Below are 21,744 nucleotides of genomic sequence, written 5' to 3'. Positions count from 1 at the left end.
AGATTATACACTGACAAAAGTGTTAAATTCCCTTAAGACAATGTAACATATTGCTCATTATCTTCATGATGCCTTATGACAAAATTATGTATTTTGTTTTACTCTGAGTATACCTCTCAGACCACAATAAAACCTTCATGAGAAAATACCATTTCATAAACATTTTGACTTCACACACAAAATTTTCAGAAAGAGGGATACTGGAAGAGTAGGTTTTAGTGTTGGCATGGATTTTGGAGACACCACATGCTGTTTTAGGAAGGCTATAAAGAGAAGGTGGCCCAGAGCTCCCCCCGACTTGCCTGAGGTCACAGGACTAATCTGAGACAGAGCTAACTCCTGATAATAGCGAACGTTTTTCTCACAACTTGGACACCGTTCACCTTACAAACAGTGTCAACTACGACTCTTTATCGCTTTATCACACTGTACATCAGTATTTTACACCTCAAGGGATTCCAGAAGATGAATTTTATCATTCTGTCCAGTGACAACATACAGACTAAGTCAAAGATCAAATCCTAGGCAGATCTTGTGTAAATCAGACAAAATTTATAAAATATTACATAATAAGGAAAACTTAGTGTGTAAAAAAGGAGAAGCTGTCAAGTTGACAACAAAAATGAAAGATGGTAAGCCTAAACTAATATTGTACATAATTTCTGTAAGTCAAAGAAAAACTTGAAAATATTGAAATTGTTAATGACAAAATACTATTTCTTTTTGGTGGATTAAAATGAGAAGAGTGTAAGCATTTAAAAAATGGAGTTTCTGGAAGCTATAAAAATGTTTTAGAATCAGTACAGTTTGAGATACACCATTATGTCAAGAATATTTGGAAATGTCCTTTTCCTCCAATATTTTAATGTCTGCTTTAAAAAACTAGCCAAATAGATGTATAGCCTAATGTAACAAATTATAAATATCATTCTGATTTTTAAACTAATTTCTTTCAAATATTAAATATATATTTTATAGCTACATAAATTTATAGACATATAATTTCCTTCATATAACAGAACTGAAATCCATATTTTAGTTACATGGGAAAAGCCTCTTAAGTTATCAACATAATTTTATTTTCTTGGTATCATAAAAGAGAATTAAAATCAACTTACTTGATGTAATAGGGCACTTTATTATGTGAAATGGATCTTTGCCACGGCAGCTGGACTGAAGCTGAGGAAACAGGGAGGTTATTGGAAACACTGCTAACCCAAAAGCCTTATACCTTAATGCAAAACAACTGAACACACTTTATCGCAAATTCAGTGAGAACTGCTGAGTTCCTAGAATCATGAAATCTGTTAGGCCAAAGAGTGGCTTTAAAGATGCATTTGAAGTGAGAAGAGAAACACTGCAGTCTCACTTTCTAATACGGACTCTAACTAGTTGAATCTGTTGATACAAATATTTAAAAAAATCAAGTTTGATTATTTATAACAAGCACAGTTTAAAACTTATTACCAGGAAATTATACTCTGTATATATTTTTTGATTCAGCTAAAGGCAAAATTAATTTTACCTGGTATATCCAGACTGTAAACTAGATTTCTCAACAACGAATTTTCCAGACCACTAATAACAGTTCTTATTTAGGATCATACACACAAGAATAACTATTTAGGACGGACAGCATTTAAACAAACTCAATTATATGAATTTTAAAAAAGGAAAATTAAAATAAACATACAAAGGGTTGTAAAGAACCAAGGCAATTATCTAGACAGAAGAATTTCAAATACTTATTTTCATCTGAAATACACAGGAAAAAAAAATCCCTATTTTTACACTAGACATCGGTAGGATAGAGATTTTATGTTTTGTTTTACTGAAGTACTTAATTTTTACAATTCAATTTACTCCTTATTTATAAAAATATATCTCCCTATCTTAAACCAATTATTTCAAGACTTATTTAAGAAGAGTGCACACGTGCAACTAGAACTATTAAACAATTTTGCTAAGTGAACTAAAAAACAAGCAAATTTAAATAAAACTTTGCAAGTATCACCAGAGTCTCATATAACCAGTTGTCACTAATGTTTTATTCCTGAATATGATGTCATACTACCTTATTGTTAGTTAGCATTCCAAACTTTGCAAATCATTTTCAAATATATGTATTGATAAGGAAGCCAACAACGAGGGACTAAATATCCAGAGGTGAAATAACTTGCGCAGGAAATGGCTGAGCCCAGAAGTGATTTCAGGATTTCTGACCACTAGCTCAGCAATGTTTCTATTCAACAATTCTTCCTCTCTCTACAAAGTGTGAGCACTCCCTTTTCCAAACATGTGCATGAAAGTATCAACAAAGGGATGAAAATGCGGAGCTACATATATTAAATTTCTCATTAGAGCCAACCTCATTGCAATGTTGGCACCAGGCTAAGAGGTCAGTTTTTACTTTGCGCCTAATTGAACAGGCTCCTTTTATAACCATGGCTAAAGTCCAAGAAATATAATAAAGCCAAAGATTCCAAGCAGCAATGGATAACAATTACTAAATTTATTAATTAGGATTTTGTTTACACTTTGCCATTCATTGTAATAATTGTTTTGATTTGAATAACTTTGACCTTGGACTGTCAGTGCTAGACCATGAAAGGCAATGTGTTTGAGCTTCACAGTTTTTATGTTTCATTTCCTAAAGAGCCAGAGTTTGGTTTTTATTATGAAAGGATGGCTGCTACGTGAAAGTGTTTGGTTTCATCAATACTAACAGATAAATAATTCCTAGAATTATAAATAGAAGCTCAATTATTTGTTAAATTCCTCTTTAATTAGATCCTAACATTAATATAATTAAAAAATGTAAGCAATCTGGAGTAATTTATACCTAATGAGTCTACTGCAAACCTATTTACTTTATCAACATTGATGGTATCCAGACTTAAGCAACGCATTCTGGGACCCAGGTAGACAGTATATCCAGGAAGGACTACACATCAGTCAAAGATAGGCTACCTAAGAGCTCAGGTGTGTGAAACAGGTGTGGTGGGAGGTGGTGGGGAGGCTGGAGAGGAGAGAGAGAGAGAGAAAGAGAGAGAAAGAGAAAGTGAGAGAGAGAGAGAGAGCACTAGAGAGAGCTTGAACACTACAGGTGTAGGACTGGAAGGTCAGGAAATGATTGATTAGGATTCTCAAAATTGTGAATTAAGGTAAAGCAGATTATCAATCATGACAAAGATCAAGAGAAAATATAAATGTAATCAATTTGGCTAGAAGACACAATATGATTACTTCAGTTTTCTCTATGGCTACAGATGCAAAGAAGGTACCATAATTGGGAAAATAAGCTTTGCATTACATTTTAAACTTCATTTAAATTGAATTAAATTACACAAAGTGCTTGCTTACATTTGTGTGCCAGAGAAAAGGAAAGGAATTAACATTTAGTGAAAGCACTTGTGCCAAGAACTGTGCTACACGCTTTGTGTAACTTGATACGTTTTCTTATTTAAATCTCAAGGCAATCAGAGGAAAAAAGTATTCTTCTAGTAATTTTAAAATAAAAAATTAACTTTCAAGGATTCACAGGCCTGGTAAAAGGTAAAATTAATATTTTAATCTCAATCTGGGTGACTCTGAATCCTACATTATTTAGTTTCCTTAGCAGTGAATAATAAAGTAGGAGCTCAATTTACTTAAGATCTCATGAACAGTCCATAAAATGAAAAATTTCAGTTGGAGACCATTACATAAAAATCTGCATATGTGGTTTGGCTGAATGTGCAGTGTTTAACCAGAAGAAAATCTCAGTATGATTGCAGAGAGCCTAATAAACCAAAATCTTCTCAAAGATGTGTGAAGTGATTTTTTTTTTTTACTTTTAAGACTCCAGATGCATTTTAAACTAATATATACTTTTTAAGAAGAAAAATTAATTTAAAAATCTTAAAATATAAAAATGATTTCTTTATTGTGAAAAACTTCATAATCTCTGCATATGGCATAGCAATGATGTTACTATATTAGTTACTATAACATATGGTCCAGTGAAAAAACATAGCTAAAGATGATTTCATTTTTGCTTCACTTTAAAGACTTTTTTCATTATTAGAAACAATATTATTAGGTTATTAAATGGATTATTAGAAATAATAACCAACAATATTGTCATTAATATTAATATCATCTTTTATAATATTTATCTAAAAAAGTAAATACATTTTTAGCAAAAAATATAGTTTCTTGAGTGAGAGTGAAGAAATATGCTGATTCATTCAATTAATGAGATCAGTCAAGTTTGTCAGTACTTACTGGAGAGAAAATGCTGAGAGGATGGTCCAAAATCTCTATGGGCTTCCTGAAGCTGTTTAAGGCGATCGTCCACAGAAACCTGCACATACACACACAAGAAATCATTTGATTTCAAAACAATAACCTTAATAATATCCTTGATTTAAGTATTACAATAAATGATGCTACTGCCCAGGTATGATTGCTGGTACAGACTCCTTTTCTGTATCTGGAAATAAAGTGTCGGTATGAAAATAGACTCCCGGTATCCAGTAATAGTAAATGGTACCAGGTACTCTTCTAAGCAATTTATATGAATTAACTCTTTCAGCCCTCACAATAACTGCATTGGGTACATATTCCTTACTATTATCATTGTATTACAGATGAAAATATTAAGACACAAAGGGGTGCCTAAGGACATAAAATTAGTATGTGTAGCGCTAGTATTCATGCCCAGCCTGTCTGATGCCAGAATATATGCCTTGACTGTTACTCTGCACTTTACTCAAAAGCAGTAACACTCTAAAGCATCTAAAGTCAAGATGTGCCCATGAGTTCAGTGCCTACTCATCTCTCTTTTGTAGGGAAGGTTGTAAAAAGTGCTACAGGTAACAATTGAAAAAGAACTCTAATACATTTCAAGGGGAAAAAAACAGATAAGTAGATAGATGATGATGATGATGATAGATAGATAGATAGATACAAAGAAACAGATGACAGATAGTATTGGATAGATAGATATGGATGGAAGGTGAAAAGAAACATGACTATGGAATGTCTTATCTTCCTCCAAGTTTGTGTCCATCACCTTGACTTGGGAGTATTAAAGTAGATACCAACTGAAAAATATAATCTATATATTTGTTTACACACAGTCGTAGCTCTCTACCCTTTGAAAATTTAAAAAGTTGGTGCCCTGAGAAACTAATTGCAAATCAGTGACAACAGCACAGAGCTCACTGACATTTTCAATTCCTTTTCCTGGTCTCCGTCTGGTAGCACTGCTCAGGCGTTCTGCTTAGATTGCCGATCTTATTTTCAACTGCTTTTAAATGGAGCATGTGTCTCTGGCTCACTGGGCAGCTTCAGTTTCTCCTGGGTAGCTATTTAAATTGCATTAGCAGGTACTTTGTTCATTTAGGTCAAAAAGCATTCAAATGCCACACTTTCACATTCAGGAGGAGAAAAGAAGATGCTACTCCTGAAATTTAACAGTGCTGTCTGCCAGCATAAATTGTGCTCCTCTTATTCAACCAGCAACTAACATCTGAGCTCTAGTGGTTCCCGGGCTCAGAGATCAGCATGACAGGATACACATCCTCTTTCATGCATAACGTACTCCCTGACTTCTCATCTTTGTAGACGAAGCGGAGTAGGAAGGAAATCAAGAGGGACCAGAGGAATACCTATATGAAGATAATGAGTTAGTAAAACAGAGTAGAAAAAATAGAGAGCAAAAGTCAAATGCTTCTGTGTTCTACTCACTCAAAAAGTGAGTCTAACAGATCCTGCTTTATGAATCCCATATTATTAATATTCTCTTCAAAGGCAGAAAAGACTAATACTACATAATCATTTATGATCGTTTCAATTCCATGAGGAAAATGTAAATCATTGGGTGTTCCAACATCTGAATTAATTCAAGAGACCTATTAACACTATAATATTTTATAAATATTATACCATTAAAATAAATGCTTTTATGTGCTACCTTGAAATTGCATATTTATCTTATTAAATATCACATCATTTTAGGTACAAAATATAGAGAAAGATCAGAAAGAGTTATTTTTTCAACTTCCACTTAAATTAGCCCGCTGGTTTTCAGGGAGAAAAATGATTATTATGACTCCCAGAAACTGGCCACTGAATGTGACAAAGTTCCACAAAGACTGAGCCAAAAACTACTGACTGGAACATATGGTGACTTGCAAATGCTGATACTTAGTAATACTCAAGAGGATTCTTCTTGGTTTGGCTTTGGGATGAGTAAGTTAGATCTAGTCACTAAAACAACTGCATTAGAGCAGCTAGGACATAAAAGTCAAAGGTAAACACCACCAGGGTACTAGTTGGAAAAAAATGAGCAAGATATCTAAATAGCAAGTAGTGGAAGAAGAAAGACAGGGACTTTCCTAACTTTTCAAAAGAAAAAAAATGCATAATTAAAGAAAGCTGACTCCCTACCATAGGTTTCAATTACTGTGATTTATTTGACCTTTTGCAATTTTCTAGAAATATCGTATGAAGAGTGCATCATAAAATTAAATTAAAATCTATATTCATAAATAAATGAAGTCTTTGGGTTCAAGATAAGGAAAGATAAATAACTTATGTCGTCACAGGCTAGAAATCCATTACCAAATACAACCAATGAAGAAGGAAAAATGATGGCAGGTGGTAGAACAGTGAGGTAGGGCTTAAAGACCAAGTGTAAGCCTGCATTACGAAGAGGAATAAACAGACACCTGCAAAAGTTTCCATCGCATATTAAGGTCATCTAGCTGGCGAGACATCTTTAGAGATGGGTGCAGGTCAAGTGGAGACAGCTGACTGGATAAATCATTCACTGTTTTAACTTTTAGGTTGATTGGTGCAATTTCTTCTCTGAATGCCTGAAAGAAAAAGACAAGAAAAATGTCATCAGAAAAGAATATAATGAAAGCTAGGATTCCACATTTCCTACAAAAAAAAAAAAAAAGACAGCCAAGGTCAGCTGAGAGGCCAACAACCTAAGTTGCTCACTCAACAACAGCCAACTAAATTCAGGTTTTTAGCAACCAAGACCACCAGACAGAGTCACCCTAATAAGCCAGAGAATCTACGCAGGTGTGTAAAAAGGAAAATTATAATACAAACTCATTTCAGTGATTATATATTTCCTTCAAATTTTTTATTATATGCAATTTAGTCTGGAAAATTTTTGCCATTATTATACATTTTACTAATTTCTAGCCTTGGTTTTTATCTTAATTTTTTGTCCTATTTTCCTCTTTTAATATGGATAACTTAATTTTTTTTTCATGTGATGCAACAACTTGATTTGAACTGTTTCCATTTAAAATGAAGTTAGAGAGTGGCCAGTAAAACCAGCTTTCCTAACCACAAAATCTATGCCTATTATATACTGGCAAGGTAAGGTTTATCTCTTTCAAAATCACTTCTGACCATTCTCTGTGGTTAAAGGTGGGGCAGGAAGAACAAGGTCTATCGGAAAATTAGTAAGTGAAGCTTGGAAGTGACAAATGCCCCTCTGGGCACAGTACAGAAAGCTGGCATAGGGACATGGAAGTAGGGGGGTGCATTAGAAGGGAAAAAAATATTTTGGGTCAATGACAGAGGTATGTCCTGTGAGAACAAACAACAGACTAATGCAAACACTTAAGTTCTCTCTTTTCTCCACATAATTCCAACCCCCTGTATGTTCATGTATCCTTTTCCCAACAAAGTCTTTGCCAGACCCTACTCATCCTTCAAAAGACTCAGTTGGAGTGTCCCACCCATTGGGAAGATTTCCCAGAGGCCTTCCTTCCCCTGTCCTGGCTGGAGGCCCCATCATGTGCTCCTCAGCATCCTACCTGCCAGCTCCAACCCAGACAGGATTTTCAGCCTGTACATCTCTGGACACACAAATCAGGCTCTATGGTGGGGGACATTCTTGATTGCTTGGTGCCATGTAAGCCACTTGTTATAGATTTTAAACATCATTCCTTATCAGAGGTCCTAGTTCTTGGCATTGGAAGCATTCATATTTTAATGTCCCCTCACCACCCACCTCCAAGGAAAAAATGGAAGCTTCTTGAGAACAGACACTCTCCAGTATTCAGCACAAAGTTTGCCATACAAGAGGCGCAGAGTTCACTTCTAATGATGGAGGCTCAAAAAATTGGTATCTGAGGTAAGATTAAGCCAATATAGAACTGGGAACAGAACTGGGATACTAAAAGAGAACAGAATATTTTTAACTCTTTGGTATGTCAAAATTAGAGTTAATCACACACCAAACTTACAGGTATGAGGTGTTGTATACATACCATTAGCATTTGCCCTCAAGTTTCATCATTTCTATAATCTCCACCCCTTAAGAGACTAGGCATATGTCTATGAGCCTCCTTTCTTCTCCTCTTTCATCGCTCCAAATTTAGTTAATGAATACTATAGCTCAAAGTGGCTATGAAGTTTTATTAAAACATTACAATATTAATTTGGCTTCCTCCTTATACCTATAAAGAGAAAGCCTCTTTAACCACTTCCTAACATCCCCTTTTATTACATGTAAAGTATAAAAATAAACATTATTGTTGGCAAACATCAAAATAATGTTAAGAATATAACATATCTTTTAAAAAGAAAATTAATTTTTAGGTAAATCAGAAAATATACTTTAGCATTTCAAAATTTTTGAACATGCCCAAAAGCCACATGAAGCAGCTCAGAGGAACAGAGACAGAAGGGAAGGTACAGACTTTGGAGGAAACCATATAAATGACATCTGAGCAGTGAGCAGGGAAGTCAATGTGCAGAAAGTAAGAAATATCACCAAAACCATGAAGACGCCAGCATTTCAAAGTCAGGCCTGGAGACAGGCATTTGGGATTCAGCTAAATGAGTGATGACTGAGGTTGTGGGGTTAGATAAATTATTCTGTAATAAAGCATAAAGAAAAAAATTCAAAATCAAATAGAGGAAGGGAAGCCCATGAACATGTGAAAATTGACACAAAATGGAAGGAATTCAGAGTTGTGACAGTTTTTCTCCATGACTGTAGATGTTTGTCTTTCAAGGATGACAGAATGTGTACAAAAAACTGACTCACAAATACAGTTCAGTGAGAGAAGCAGAGATGTGATAATAAAGACATGATAGGTCTAAAGAATTAATAGTTAATACAGAAGCATGAGACTGAGAGACTAGTGGGAAAAGAGATTTTTTCAGTCTAGACATTGAAAAGACTTGGGTTCCCTCAGATTCAGTTTAAAAATAATTTTAGCACTCAAATCCTTCAAGGTTTCTTCAGTTGTGATTTTTACATTATATACTAATGATCAGCTTTTAAAATTAGTATCTTTGTATTTTGGAGCTATTAAAGGTTAAAAGTGAAATGCTAGAAAATGTTCTCAGATTTATGTAATTGTAAATAATAACTAGTTTTATTTCAAAAGACAGTGAAAGTTTTTTACAAATTATAACTTCAAGGCAGATTTTTTAATCTTATAGAATAAAGGAGTTTTATCTTTTCCTCTATAAAAATAATGCTTTTCTCTTAAAAGCCACAGGTAAAAACATTAAAAGTCCTCTCACACAAACAATGCATTTTAAGTTTAATTTTGTGTCTGTAGTCCAGTGTTTTACAGTAATGAGGAATCTTTCTAATTAAGAAAGTTTATCTTTTGGTTTTCAAGAGCTTCAAATTAAGAGGCTTTCTGAAATAAAGCAAGTTTTAAAACACTTTCAGATATGTTGTGTGTTCTGGTACCAATAACCAATTTATTATGTTTTGGCTGTGCTCTCTTACAGGAGAATAAAAATCTATGTGGTCTTTCTTGCTATAAAAACAGGAACATCTGCTAGTGTTCAAGGTGCTGACTGGCAGCCCACTGGCAGATGCGAATCCCAGTCCTCCTCCTGTCAGAGGTGTGCATTCTGCAAATAAGAATGATCAAGGATGATTTTAGGAAGCTGCAATTGTTTGACTACTCTGAAAGGTTTTGTTTTCCAGTTGCTTTGGCATATTTAATAATATTTAGCAATAATCAGAATTTATTTTCAATTGCCTCTAGCGTCACTGGGATTGGGGCATACTTTAGAGAACATGTAAAACATCCCAGATTTGAATCCATTTTACTTGGTTTAAGGAGACTTGTGTTTTTTTTTTTTATTTTTTCCTAATAAGATGTTAAAAATATCTTAATCCATAGTCTATTCCTTTGTCTTAAATATGGCTGTTTCTCCCAGCTTAGCCATGTAAGCAGAAATTTAAACAGATGGATTTGGATTCAGAGATGGGTAATTTCTTTAATCAAATGGGATTAACAACTCCCAAACGTTTAGGCCTTTAATAACCCCAGATATAAATTTTCATTTTTCCCCCACAACTAATCATCCTGTATTAAAAACTTATACTTTCAAATTCAAATGGGTGAATTCTTGCTCCAACCCAGAGGCAGTTTTGCTATCCAATAGAACATACTTTTTGTAAAATATTGGCTTAAAGATTTTCAGTGTTTAAAAATCATCTTTTAAAATACAAAAAGTATGCAACTTCCAAAGAATCTGTACCAAAAGGTTTTATATTCAGTTTGTTATTTTGAACTCAGATTCAGTTATGGAAAAGCTTTCTGGATGCTACAGTTACGGGAATAAGTCTGATTAAATCACAGGGTCACTGGAAACATGTATATTTACAACGAAAGATGGTAGACCCCAACACTCTTTTAGTAAAAAAAAATTTTTGTTTAAAATTTAATATGTAACTTTTAAAGCTTTGAATTCAAATAGTTGATTAAAGTTGAGCTTAGTTATATTAGTATGAATGAGGTCTCTACAATGAAGGAGAAGAGCAAGAGAGAAATCACAAAAACTCCATGACTTACTGGCTGTGTGGGCTGGAGCAATGTCTACACTTACATCATTTGTAAAATGGACATAATAACAGGACTAATCTTGTTGGGCTGGTGTGAAGTTTAAAAGAGGTATCAGTATAAACTGGCTAAGAACAGTTCTTGGCACACAGAAGTAAGCCTCAATAAATGCTAGCTATTATTATTACTCCAATTTACACATACATATATTTACTTATGTAATTTTCCTGAGTAGTATTCAGTTAATTTCCTATGCCTTTCTTCTCTTTCCTATTCAACCACATGCAAACAAAGGGAGAGTATTATCCAATGTCCGTGCACAAAAGATGTTACGTCTCTTCCAAGAAAAATCCCTTTCATGTTATTAATACTATCAGTCTAACACCTTCTGATTTTTCATCTGTTTAGTCTTTGATTTCATTCATGACTACCTACGATATAGTTTACTATGATACCACAAACCCAAATACACTCTAAATCTGTTGTTTGTGTCTTTTGTTGCCTAAATTCCATTAAAATTTTTCTGGATATGTTCTAAATTATGGAGCCAAAGGGGGTCTAGACCAGAGGTTTAACATCCTTAACTTTGGGCAATACCTGACTACAAACAGAATTTATAGCTAAACTAATCCTTCGTTATATAGTCAGACAATGAGATATAATTAGTAGATAAGAATTCCCAGTAAAACTGTTTTGATTAACCCTCTAAATCCAACTACCAATTTAAAAAGGAACCTGCCAGACTACACCATGTGGATGCCATTTGTACGATCCAGGCTGTGAGAAACACTATAAAACAAACAAATCAGTTTCTTCAACAAATACATTGCAAAGAAAATAAACAAGCAAACAAACAAACAAAAAAGATAAAGGGAACATCTGGAGATTAAGAGGGACTTTAAAATATTTAAAAAACAGGTAAAATTAACTGGACAGCATGTAAAGCAATGAAGCTACAAAACTCCCTTACACCATACACAAAAATAAACTCGAAATGGATCAAAGACTTAAACATAAGACAAGATACAATAAACCTCCTAGAAGAAAATATAGGCAAAACATTATCTGACATACATCTCAAAAATGTTCTCCTAGAACAGTCTACCAAGCAATAGAAATAAAAACAAGAATAAACAAATGGGACCTAATGAAAAGTTTCTGCACAGCAAAGGAAACCATAAGTAAAACAAAAAGACAACCTACGGAATGGGAGAAAATTTTTGCAAAATGAAACCGGCAAAGGCTTGATCTCCAGAATATATAAGCAGCTCACATGATTTAATAAGAAAAAAGCAAACAACCCAATCCAAAAATGGGCAGAAGACCTAAATAAGCAATTCTCCAAGAAAGAAATACAAATGATCAATAGGCACATGAAAAAAATGCTCAATATCACTAATTATCAGACAAATGCAAATCAAAACTACAATGAGGTATCACCTCACACCAGTCAGAATGGCCATCATTCAAAAGTCCACAAATGACAAATGCTGGAGAGGCTGTGGAGAAAAGGGAACCCTCTTACGCTGCTGGTGGGTATGCAGTTTGGTGCAGCCACTGTGGAAAACAGCGTGGAGATTCCTCAAAAGACTAGGAATAGACATACCATATGACCCAGGAATCCCACTCCTGGGCATATATTCAGAAGGAACCCTACTTCAAAATGACACCTGCACCCCAATGTTCATAGCAGCACTATTTACAACAGCCAAGACATGGAAACAGCCTAAATGTCCATCAGCAGATGACTGGGTAAAGAAGATTTGGTATATTTATACAATGGAATACTATTCAGCCATAAAAACCAACAACATAATGCCATTTGCAGCAACATGGATGTTCCTGGAGAATGTCATTCTAAGTGAAGTAAGCCATAAAGAGAAAGAAAAATACCATATGAGATCACTCATATGTGGAATCTAAAACAAAAACAAACCAAAAAACAAAAATACAAAACAGAAACAGACTCATAGACATAGAATACAAACTTGTGGTTGCCAGGGGGCGGGGAGTGGGAAGGGACTGGGATTTCAAAATGTAGAATAGATAAACAAGATTATACTGTGTAGCACAGGGAAATATATACAGTATCTTGTGATGGCTCACAGTGAAAGAGAATGTGACAATGAATGTATGTATTTTCATGTATAACTGAAAAATTGTGCTTTACACTGGAATTTGACACAACATTGTAAAATGACTATAACTCAATAAAATAATATTTTAAAAAACAGGTAAAATTATATTGTTTAGGGATGCACAACTGGGTGAAAAAGTATAAAGAAAAACAGAAGTAAATTATTGTAAAAGTCACCTTAGTTGTTATTTTGTCAGGGGAGGGGGTTCTGATGGTGAGGGGCATATGGAAAACATCTGTTGTGTCTGGAAAAGTTCTAAATCCTGATTTTGGTGGAGGTTGTAATGTGTTGGCCTTATAACAATCCCTTATAACAACTTATATATGTGGCTGTCTTTATCTGTGTTATAGTTAACAACACAAGATTTCTTAAAAGACTTTATCTGAGGCAGGGATGCTGACCATGGTTTTCTCGATGTGGTCCTGCAGCGAGTCGATGAGTAAGTCTCCCACGGGCTTCCAGCTATTCCTCACGGCCTCTGCCTCCTTCAGATCAGCATCCAGGTCGTCCATCGCTCCCTGCAGGTCTCTGAGTTTCTCTAACGCCTTGTCTACTTGCTTTTGCCAATTGCTAGTAACAGCATTTAGACTTTCCCACTTCTCTTTGACTTCAGAAGACTGTTTGCGCATGGCTTTGGCAATCTTTTGGGCTCTCTCCTCAGGAGTCAATTCTGTGATTTAAAAACAAACAAAACAAAGAGACAGAGAGAGTATTTCGAAGCATGATCAACTTTACATTCTTACAGCCAAGTGTGACTACCAGCTTCCAAAGGGTTGCTACCAGGACACTAACCAGGGTAAAATGCCTCCATACTGCCCACCAATCCCCATTACTTCTCCACAGAAGAAAAGAGCTACTCAAAGTAATAAGCACACACGTGGTTTTGGTGACTTTTGATTTTTAATATACTTGCAAACCTTGAAATGTGACACATTCAAGAAATAAAACAATTTTTCTTTAACATAAATTTAGTTATATAAAACCCAAAGACAGCTTTTCATTAGTTTGTCGTTGTCCTCAAGAGAAATGGGAAAGATAATAAGGAAATAAATAGCTTTAAGTCATGAGGAAAAACTCTAAAAAAATAAGATTAATTTATTGTGTTCTCGAAAAATATAACTGAAGACGAACAACATATCTTAGATACGTCATCACCGCTGAGTCTGGCAGTTAGTTCATCTTTAACACAAAGCATTCTGTGCAGCCCAGAAGTGTAGCACGACCACAGATATTTCAACAAGACGACGACAAGACTTCAAAGAGCACCCTGAACGTTTAACAGAACAAGAGGGCCTCCAGAATGTCTGAAACAAAGTAGACTCTTCAGACAGTAAAGGGCAGGCATGATGCAAGATGCTGCCACAGGGCAGGGGCAGGAAGAAAGAGGAAGAGTCCAGAGGACGAGCAAAGGATACAGACAGAAATCAAAGTCAAGGTCAAAGCCAAGGGTCAGAAATACAGAGACCAGAAGCTGGCAAGACAAGGGTATGGGAACTTGATGGTCACAGAGCAAACAATCTCAAAGCAGGGTAGACAGATCTCCAGCTAAACCCTTCTGGTCTCACTACCCCCAAAACCCTAGGAGGCTGCCTTTCCTCTCTGGCTGGTTTGAATGTTGTCCTGTTTGTCCCCTGGAAACAGAGAGGCAAGCCTGAAACATACAATCATTCAAAACTGCACATGAAGACAGAAGGGCATTTTCTTCTTTGTGATAACATCGCATCTTTAAGCATCAGCCACATTAGCAACACCCACTTCACCTCAAAATATTCCAAACCATTCATAAAATGCACTGAAATTCACCTAACTTCCTGGTAAAAAGAACTCCATGGTAAGATGAACTGAAGCAAGCTCTCCTAAACTAGAACGTTCCTACACAACATAAATTTGTCTGCCTATCTGTCTTTATTTAAATATTACTTAAAAGTCAAGGTAAAGAGGACAGAACATTGATTTTTTTTATCTAAGTTTCCAGAAATTTCTGGACCTCGATATTTAGAAGTAAAGCAGCTATCACACATCTCTGGGCACCACATGGACTATAAAGAGCATAGCAGCCACAGACCTCCAAGTTGTGCTGCTGACGTGCTAAGAGGCTATACAGAAACGCCAACAATCCCTCGGCAGCGGGGCTGATTACAAGAGAAAATATTATGACAGGACAACAGGCTAGACACACCAGTATGAGATAAATGAGGAAAGTAAGTGAACTAGAGACCCAGCTTCAAAGAATGCTTAGGCTGGGACACAGTCCAGTGCAACAGTCCGGGGAGGGAGTCGAGAATCCTGGAAAAATGCCTGAAACATGTAACACATCAGGATTCCAAGGCTCCCGGGACGAAACTTTATGAGGAAAGTACGTCATTAGAAAGGCAACTTGATTTAAATCCTTAGACCTTCAAGACATTTTTATAAAAGGAAAAACATGTAATACTTACACTATCTATATTTTACATAAATATAAAGTGCTATGAAAAAAATCATTCTTAGTCTGATGCAAGAGGGAGTTGATAATTTTTATGATGGCAACACCTGTGCTTGTTAATAAGTCACTTGGGCTTTATTAAAGATATGTTTTAAGCACCCACGTTTTACTGACTTTGGTAAAAAAAAAACAACGCAGTGCCAATTCAGAAGAGACAACTTACTAATGATGGTTTTCCTTGGATAAAGTAAAAATTGTTTCTGAGTCAGTCACTGAATAACCTGGCAGGGAGACGCACAGCTTCTTTGTCCTGGGACAAAATACCCAACACTGGCTGTGACATTTTGGTCTTCATTTAATGTAAAATCTTTTGACTGAGCAGTCCTTTTGTAGTATTTATTATATAATCCCCACTCAAGCAGCTATTCAGAAGAAAAGTTCTATGTTCAATTCACCATCTGTTTGCCAGAAAGAAAGCCTGTTAACTAATCGCAGAGTCAGAATAAAAGTGCCTCCTGTTACAGCAACAATCTCAGTTTAATGCACACTTTAAACCAAGAAGAGAGCAAAGTAAAAAGCCAAACGAAACCTTTCCAGGATGTCTGCAAAACAGGTAGTAAGAAGCAACATGTGAAATCCCAAGTTATGACAACTTGGGGTAAGAAAACAGAAAAACAAATTAAAACAGCAAAAAAGCATAAAAGATGAAAATCATAAAGGGGTATCATGACATCAAAAAATCTTCCAGTTATTTGAAAATCAACAGACAAAATTTGCGTCAAATTTGCTGAATAGATATTTCCTGGTAAGTTTCGAGACCTTCACGCAAGAGTGGAGAATCCTCTGGACCAGCAGTTCCAAATTCTAGTGACATATCAGAAATCACCCTGATAGTTTGTTTTTAAATGCTGATCCCCAAAGGTCCTACCCCCGAGTATTAAAAGACTCTGGTTCAGTTGATCAAGGGTGAAGGGCAGCCTGGATGTATTTTGAAAGCTCCCAGGTGACTGTAAGGTGCTGCCTGGACCAGAGCACCGCCAGCCTAATGGCTTATGAATTGATTTCCCTGGTCGCCGTGGCGCAAGCTGACAGTGTTCCCGCTCCAGCGAGCTGCTGTGTCACTTCCACACAGAGCAGGGCACTAACTACGGAAGGTGGAGAACAAATAAGGCTCGGTGACAAGAGAGTAATCTAATTTGCATTTGAAAAGGCAGTAATGGAGGCTAACAGAGAGAGGAAACAGCAGGATAAAACCAAATAAATGTCCTAACAATTCACAGACCTGAAGTGCTTTTCCTAAGTCACTTTCCTACTCCCTGGAGTGTGTGTGGGGGGGGGGGAGGATTTTTTTTGAGGAGAAGTACTTTGTTTCACTCTCCCTTCTCTCATTCTTCTCCCTTCAGGACTTCCCATTTACCTAAATTATATTTGATTATTATACATTATATTTCTATACATATTATATATGTATATAATACAATATGTTATAATGTATTGTAAATGTTACTATACTTTATATTTACATAGTTTAAAGCAGCAATTTCTTGATTGTGTTACATAGTATTTAAGGATGAGTAGATAACTATCTTTTAGGAAGAAGAGAAAGAGAAAAGAAAGGAATGACCAGTTCTGAAGTTTTCTCTCTTGTCCAACTGGTTTTATTCTTCAAATTGGCAAATTAATTGGGTGGCATTTATACAACGCTCTCCTTTACATCCCGAAGAGAAAGATGCTAACACGTTTCACGGATACAGGTGGAAAACCATCCTGGACCAGGAGTGCAGCCTAGGGCTTGGAAGCAGCCCTGCTCCTGCCTTGCCCTTTGCTCTTAGGGGATCTGCTCAACCAAGCTTTATCAGTTTGGAACCTAATTATCTCCTGATGGGAAGCATTTGACAACAAGGGCCTCTTTTACCTCCAAAATTCAATTATATAAGGAAAGCAAAGCCGCCATGTGTCTCAAAATCTTACAGTAGAGGGAAAAAAATCTCCTTCTGTGTGCTTATATCCATAAATTTATATTTTAAAATATTAAAGTATATGTCTCTCCTATGAAATACTGAAGAAATGTACTAGAATCAGCCCAGTTATTTTACATTAAGATTTTCCGTATTTGTCATATTTTCTTTCTCAATTACAGAATTGACATGTAATCTCCACTGTGACTTATTATTCTTAGATTCTAAGCCTCATGTCATGCGTGTTTATTCCTCTCCATCTTGGTTTGGCAGTACTCAGTGTAGAGACTGGTATGTCCTCTCTATATAATTACTGAATTGAGTGGGACTGAATGGGATTTTCAGCTTTACTTCTTATTGAGAATATTCACCTTCATAATTTTAAGTGGAAATCGTTCCAAATATATTTTCTTCCTCCCCCTCAAACCCATTACCACATTTATAAAAAAGATTTTTACTCTGAAAAGAGAAGGATAAACCTTACAAAGTCATTTCAAGTGCAGTGATTCCATCTTATTTGTACTGATTGCTTACTTTTTTGCATGTATCAGTGATCTTATTGTATTTCACCAAGAGATAAAAAGGAAATATTAAGACAAACAAGTATAGAAAAAAAATTCTCCAGAGTAGCATTTTCACCCCATGGACAATTCCATGCAAGAAAAGATTAGTTCATATGCTAGTTCCCATACTAACTAGTTACATAATCATAGATACATTCCTTACCTCCTTGAACTTTAGTTAATATTTATAAAACTACTGGCACACAGAAAAGCTTCAACAGAGGTTAATTTCTTTCATTTTTTTTAATGATTTTGTTACTAAGTCTGGGAGGTTTAGACGTCTTTAGAGATTTTCACATAAGCAAACCAAGTTGGTTACCCAACAAGAATTAATGGGAAAAAACCCACAGCACCCCCTATCTCTGACTTGCTCGCTCTCTTTCTCTTTCTCCACTCCATCTCTCTCTCTCTCTCTCATTCTCTCCCTCATGACCAAAAGATGCTTCTGATTAAAATAATGGAAAATACACTGTTTCCAAATTTTCTGATTACATGATTAAGATAAACTTAACCTCTCCAAAAGCATCAGTGTTGAAGAGGACTTTGCTCATTTCCTACCCGGCATGATGACTGATGACAACAATTCATTAGGAACCAGGTTACAAGTACACCATCAAGTACCACTGGCTGATTACTGTAATATTTCTAATTAGGCTATTCTACTAAATTATAAGGATGACAGTAAGAGGCTACCCAGAGCAGATTAACCTGATAATGTGTAGCCTAAATCTTTCAGTAGGAATATGACAAAGATGATAAGGATCCATTCGTGCTGCCAAGGAATTTCTCAAATCTTTAAGGGGAAAAAAAAAGGACAGTGAATAGATAACATTTAGGGAAAATCAAGAACTCCAAAGTAAAGAAATTAAGAGAATATCTTCCACAAATACCAAAAGACAAGGTATTAATGGGGCACAGGGTGGAGGTGGGGTGGATGGAGCGAACAGGAACGTGGATGCACTGGCCACGAGTCAATAGAGGCCCAACTGGAGTCTGAATACATTCAAGTTTTACGCTTCCTGTAAAGTATGCCAAAGTAAATAAACCCAGTATTGAGCTGAGGACGAAGCAATGAAGCAAGGAAGACCATTAAGAAGATTATCCTCCAAGTAAAAGCAGGAACAGCAAAAAGGTCGTGGAACAGACCTAGCTAAGCCACCCAGGATCTAGCTTTCAATTTTCTATAATAGAAAAGTCCCTGAATGTTTTCACACTACAGTTTTGTAATTTATTCAAGTCAATTTTGAGTGCTGCCCAGCAGCAGACAGGTCACAGGAAGCAGGAGGGTGATCCCGAGAGGGCAGAAGAGAAGCTGGGAATGTAAGTTTTTGGAGGGCAAGGATATGTTTTGCTCACGGCTGGACCCCCATTGTCTAGAACACCACCTGGCACATGGTAGGCATTCAGTAAGCACTTGTTAAATGAATGAATAGATCTATGTACAATATCTTTGTTTTTAAAGAACTTCTCCTTTAAGATCAAAGGACAGGAGTCTTAAAAGTCTCCCATTTCTTGCCACACTATTGCCCATCTCTCCGCAGGCTGCCTCCCTGAGGAACATAGCAGCTAATGATCCATCAAGTTATAAAAGAAGTCAGGGCTTTCTGCTCAAACTTAGCCATTCTTATAAAAGAAGTCGGGCATGTCTTAACGATTACACACTGCCAAAATAAGCGAGGAGTTTAATTAAAGTGGGAAATGTATGCCTTTGCTAGGATTACACTTTTTAAAATATAGCAAACCCTACAGTTTACTCTCGACGATTCCAGCTTTCCAGAGGAACAGCCACAACAGCAAAAGAAGAACATACCACACTGAGAGCGTTTAGTCCCATCCTATTCTTTATGTTTAAATCAGAGAGTGACATCCCAGATGTCGATTCCAATAAAATACATACATGTAAATTATTGCCATCCTTTTTATGTGGCAAATGAGATTTATGGATGGTTGAAATGGTGATTAAAGACCATAACAGATGGTAAACAATTAATTTAATATGCTGCGTCCATCATACTAACCTTTGTTATCATATAATTCTTCATCTAGAATGTTGACTTATTTAAATTGAATTTCACTATGATGGTATTCATTAGCATGCAAAAAAGTTTTTGAAATTTTTATCCAATCAACAGGCTTATGGCACATTATTATTTTAGGAAAGTTGAAGACTAGATTCATTACATCCATACATAGACAACAGAGCTTTAAAATGAGAAGGATCACATTGCTGCTCTGTAGTTAAGAACACTGGAAAAGAAAGTAACATTATATTTTTCTGTGCTTTTTCATGCATTACAACCTTACTAATCTAATTTGAACTTAAGAAGCTAATTAAATTATTGCCTAGGTCTATAGGCCTGAAAGCAATTATTTATCCTTCAAGTTTTTATATGAAAACTAAAAAGAAAAAGTCTAATTTTGCCTAAACACCTTCTCCCTTTGTGCTGGAAAATCAGTGAACTGGTATGTCATTCCATTAAACAGCCTAATAATTCAGTAAAAGAAAAGCAAGAATAAAGAGAAAGGATATTTAATTATCACATGGAATTTTTATAAGTAGAAAAATATAGAAAATAAAATTTTATTTCTACTGACCATCTAGAAGTGCTCTGATTATTGGGGTAGTTATGATAGCATTCTGTGATGGTTAAGGAGCATCAATGGTTGTGGCAAGCCTGAGTTGGTGTTTCAGCTCTGTCACATGGGTGACAGTATGTGTCCAAACTCAAAGTCTTAGTTTCGTCATCGGTCACACGAGTGGTAACCACAGTACTCATACCTCTGAGAGTGGTTAGAGAATTAAAGGAAACAGTGCCTAGTACACTGTAAGCACCTGATAAAGGTTGGCTTGACGTGAACATCTGTGTTTACTAACATTTCTCTCCTCTCCCTTTTTGAGCACTGGTTCTCCCTCTAACATTATGCTTATAAAGGGGGTCTGGCAACCCCAGCAGACACTAAGCTCCTTGTTACTCAGGCTGGGTCCACTGATGCTCTCTCTTGGAATGTCCTGGATCTAAGGAAGGGCCATCCCTCCCTAGCATGTGGTTATGAGGTATTAAGGTCATAGGAAAGGTAAGAAAATGAAAACTTGTGGAGACAGGCAGAAAGGGAGACACTGAGAAAGGTGTTTGACTAGCATTCCAGTCCCTGCGGCCAGCTCTGTCCTTGCTCTTACTGTAATTGGTTATGGGAGCTAAAACCTCCTCTCTTGTGCCTACGTTTATGGAAGCTGATGTCTGCCATTGACAATGAAGGGGGTTCTAATTAATAAAGCAGTCATTAGGAAAACAAAAAATGCCCTGGGAAAAAAATCACCCAGGAGTTGCACCAGCCTAATTACTGACATCAGATTATGCATAATTTGGTCTCGCTTTATGATTGCAAGGACACAATTACTGCTATCTTTTTTTAAATGTAATCTTTCTGAGACTCTGTATAAAAGTAATTTCTAAAATCTATATTTCAAGCTTTCACTCATTTAATGATCATGAAATTTTTATTTGCACAAGTTTGCTAACACTGGCATAAAATGGACTGACATAGTGGACTGAAAAAATATCATATTACTTCTTTGTTATATCATAAAACATATGAGATTTCACATAGATGAAAAATACTCCTAACTGGCTTTCTAAAATATTATCAAACATTCAATAATTAAAAGAAAACAGTATATTCTGTGTTAAAATATTAGGTACTAACAAATACACACAACATCAAAGACCAAGAGGAAAACCATTAATCTAAACATACTTTTTTTTTTAATCTGAAGAGTTTATATTAGCCATTAATCTCAGGTACAATCATTTACAACCATAAAAAGTTGTG

General features: G+C 35.8%; 1 protein-coding gene across 12 annotated transcripts in view; it reads right to left on the bottom strand.

Annotated features, from left to right (window-relative positions):
• The window catches only part of UTRN (utrophin), a 448,326-nt gene that overhangs the window by 78,999 nt on the left and 347,583 nt on the right, over positions 1–21,744 (bottom strand). For all 12 annotated transcript variants that reach the window (XM_072965969.1, XM_072965972.1, XM_072965970.1 and 9 more), the window contains 4 exons: positions 13,369–13,637; positions 6,717–6,863; positions 4,267–4,345; positions 1,119–1,179 (listed from right to left, as the gene is read on the bottom strand). In XM_072965969.1, coding sequence (XP_072822070.1) covers positions 1,119–1,179; positions 4,267–4,345; positions 6,717–6,863; positions 13,369–13,637 — 556 coding nt within the window. The remainder of the gene's footprint in view (positions 1–1,118; positions 1,180–4,266; positions 4,346–6,716; positions 6,864–13,368; positions 13,638–21,744) is intronic.

Source organism: Vicugna pacos, chromosome 8 (assembly GCF_048564905.1).
Source record: "Vicugna pacos chromosome 8, VicPac4, whole genome shotgun sequence".
In the NCBI taxonomy this organism is placed as follows: Eukaryota; Metazoa; Chordata; class Mammalia; order Artiodactyla; family Camelidae; genus Vicugna; species Vicugna pacos.
Note: the sequence above shows the minus strand (reverse complement) of the source record. Positions and strands in the feature narration are given on the sequence as shown.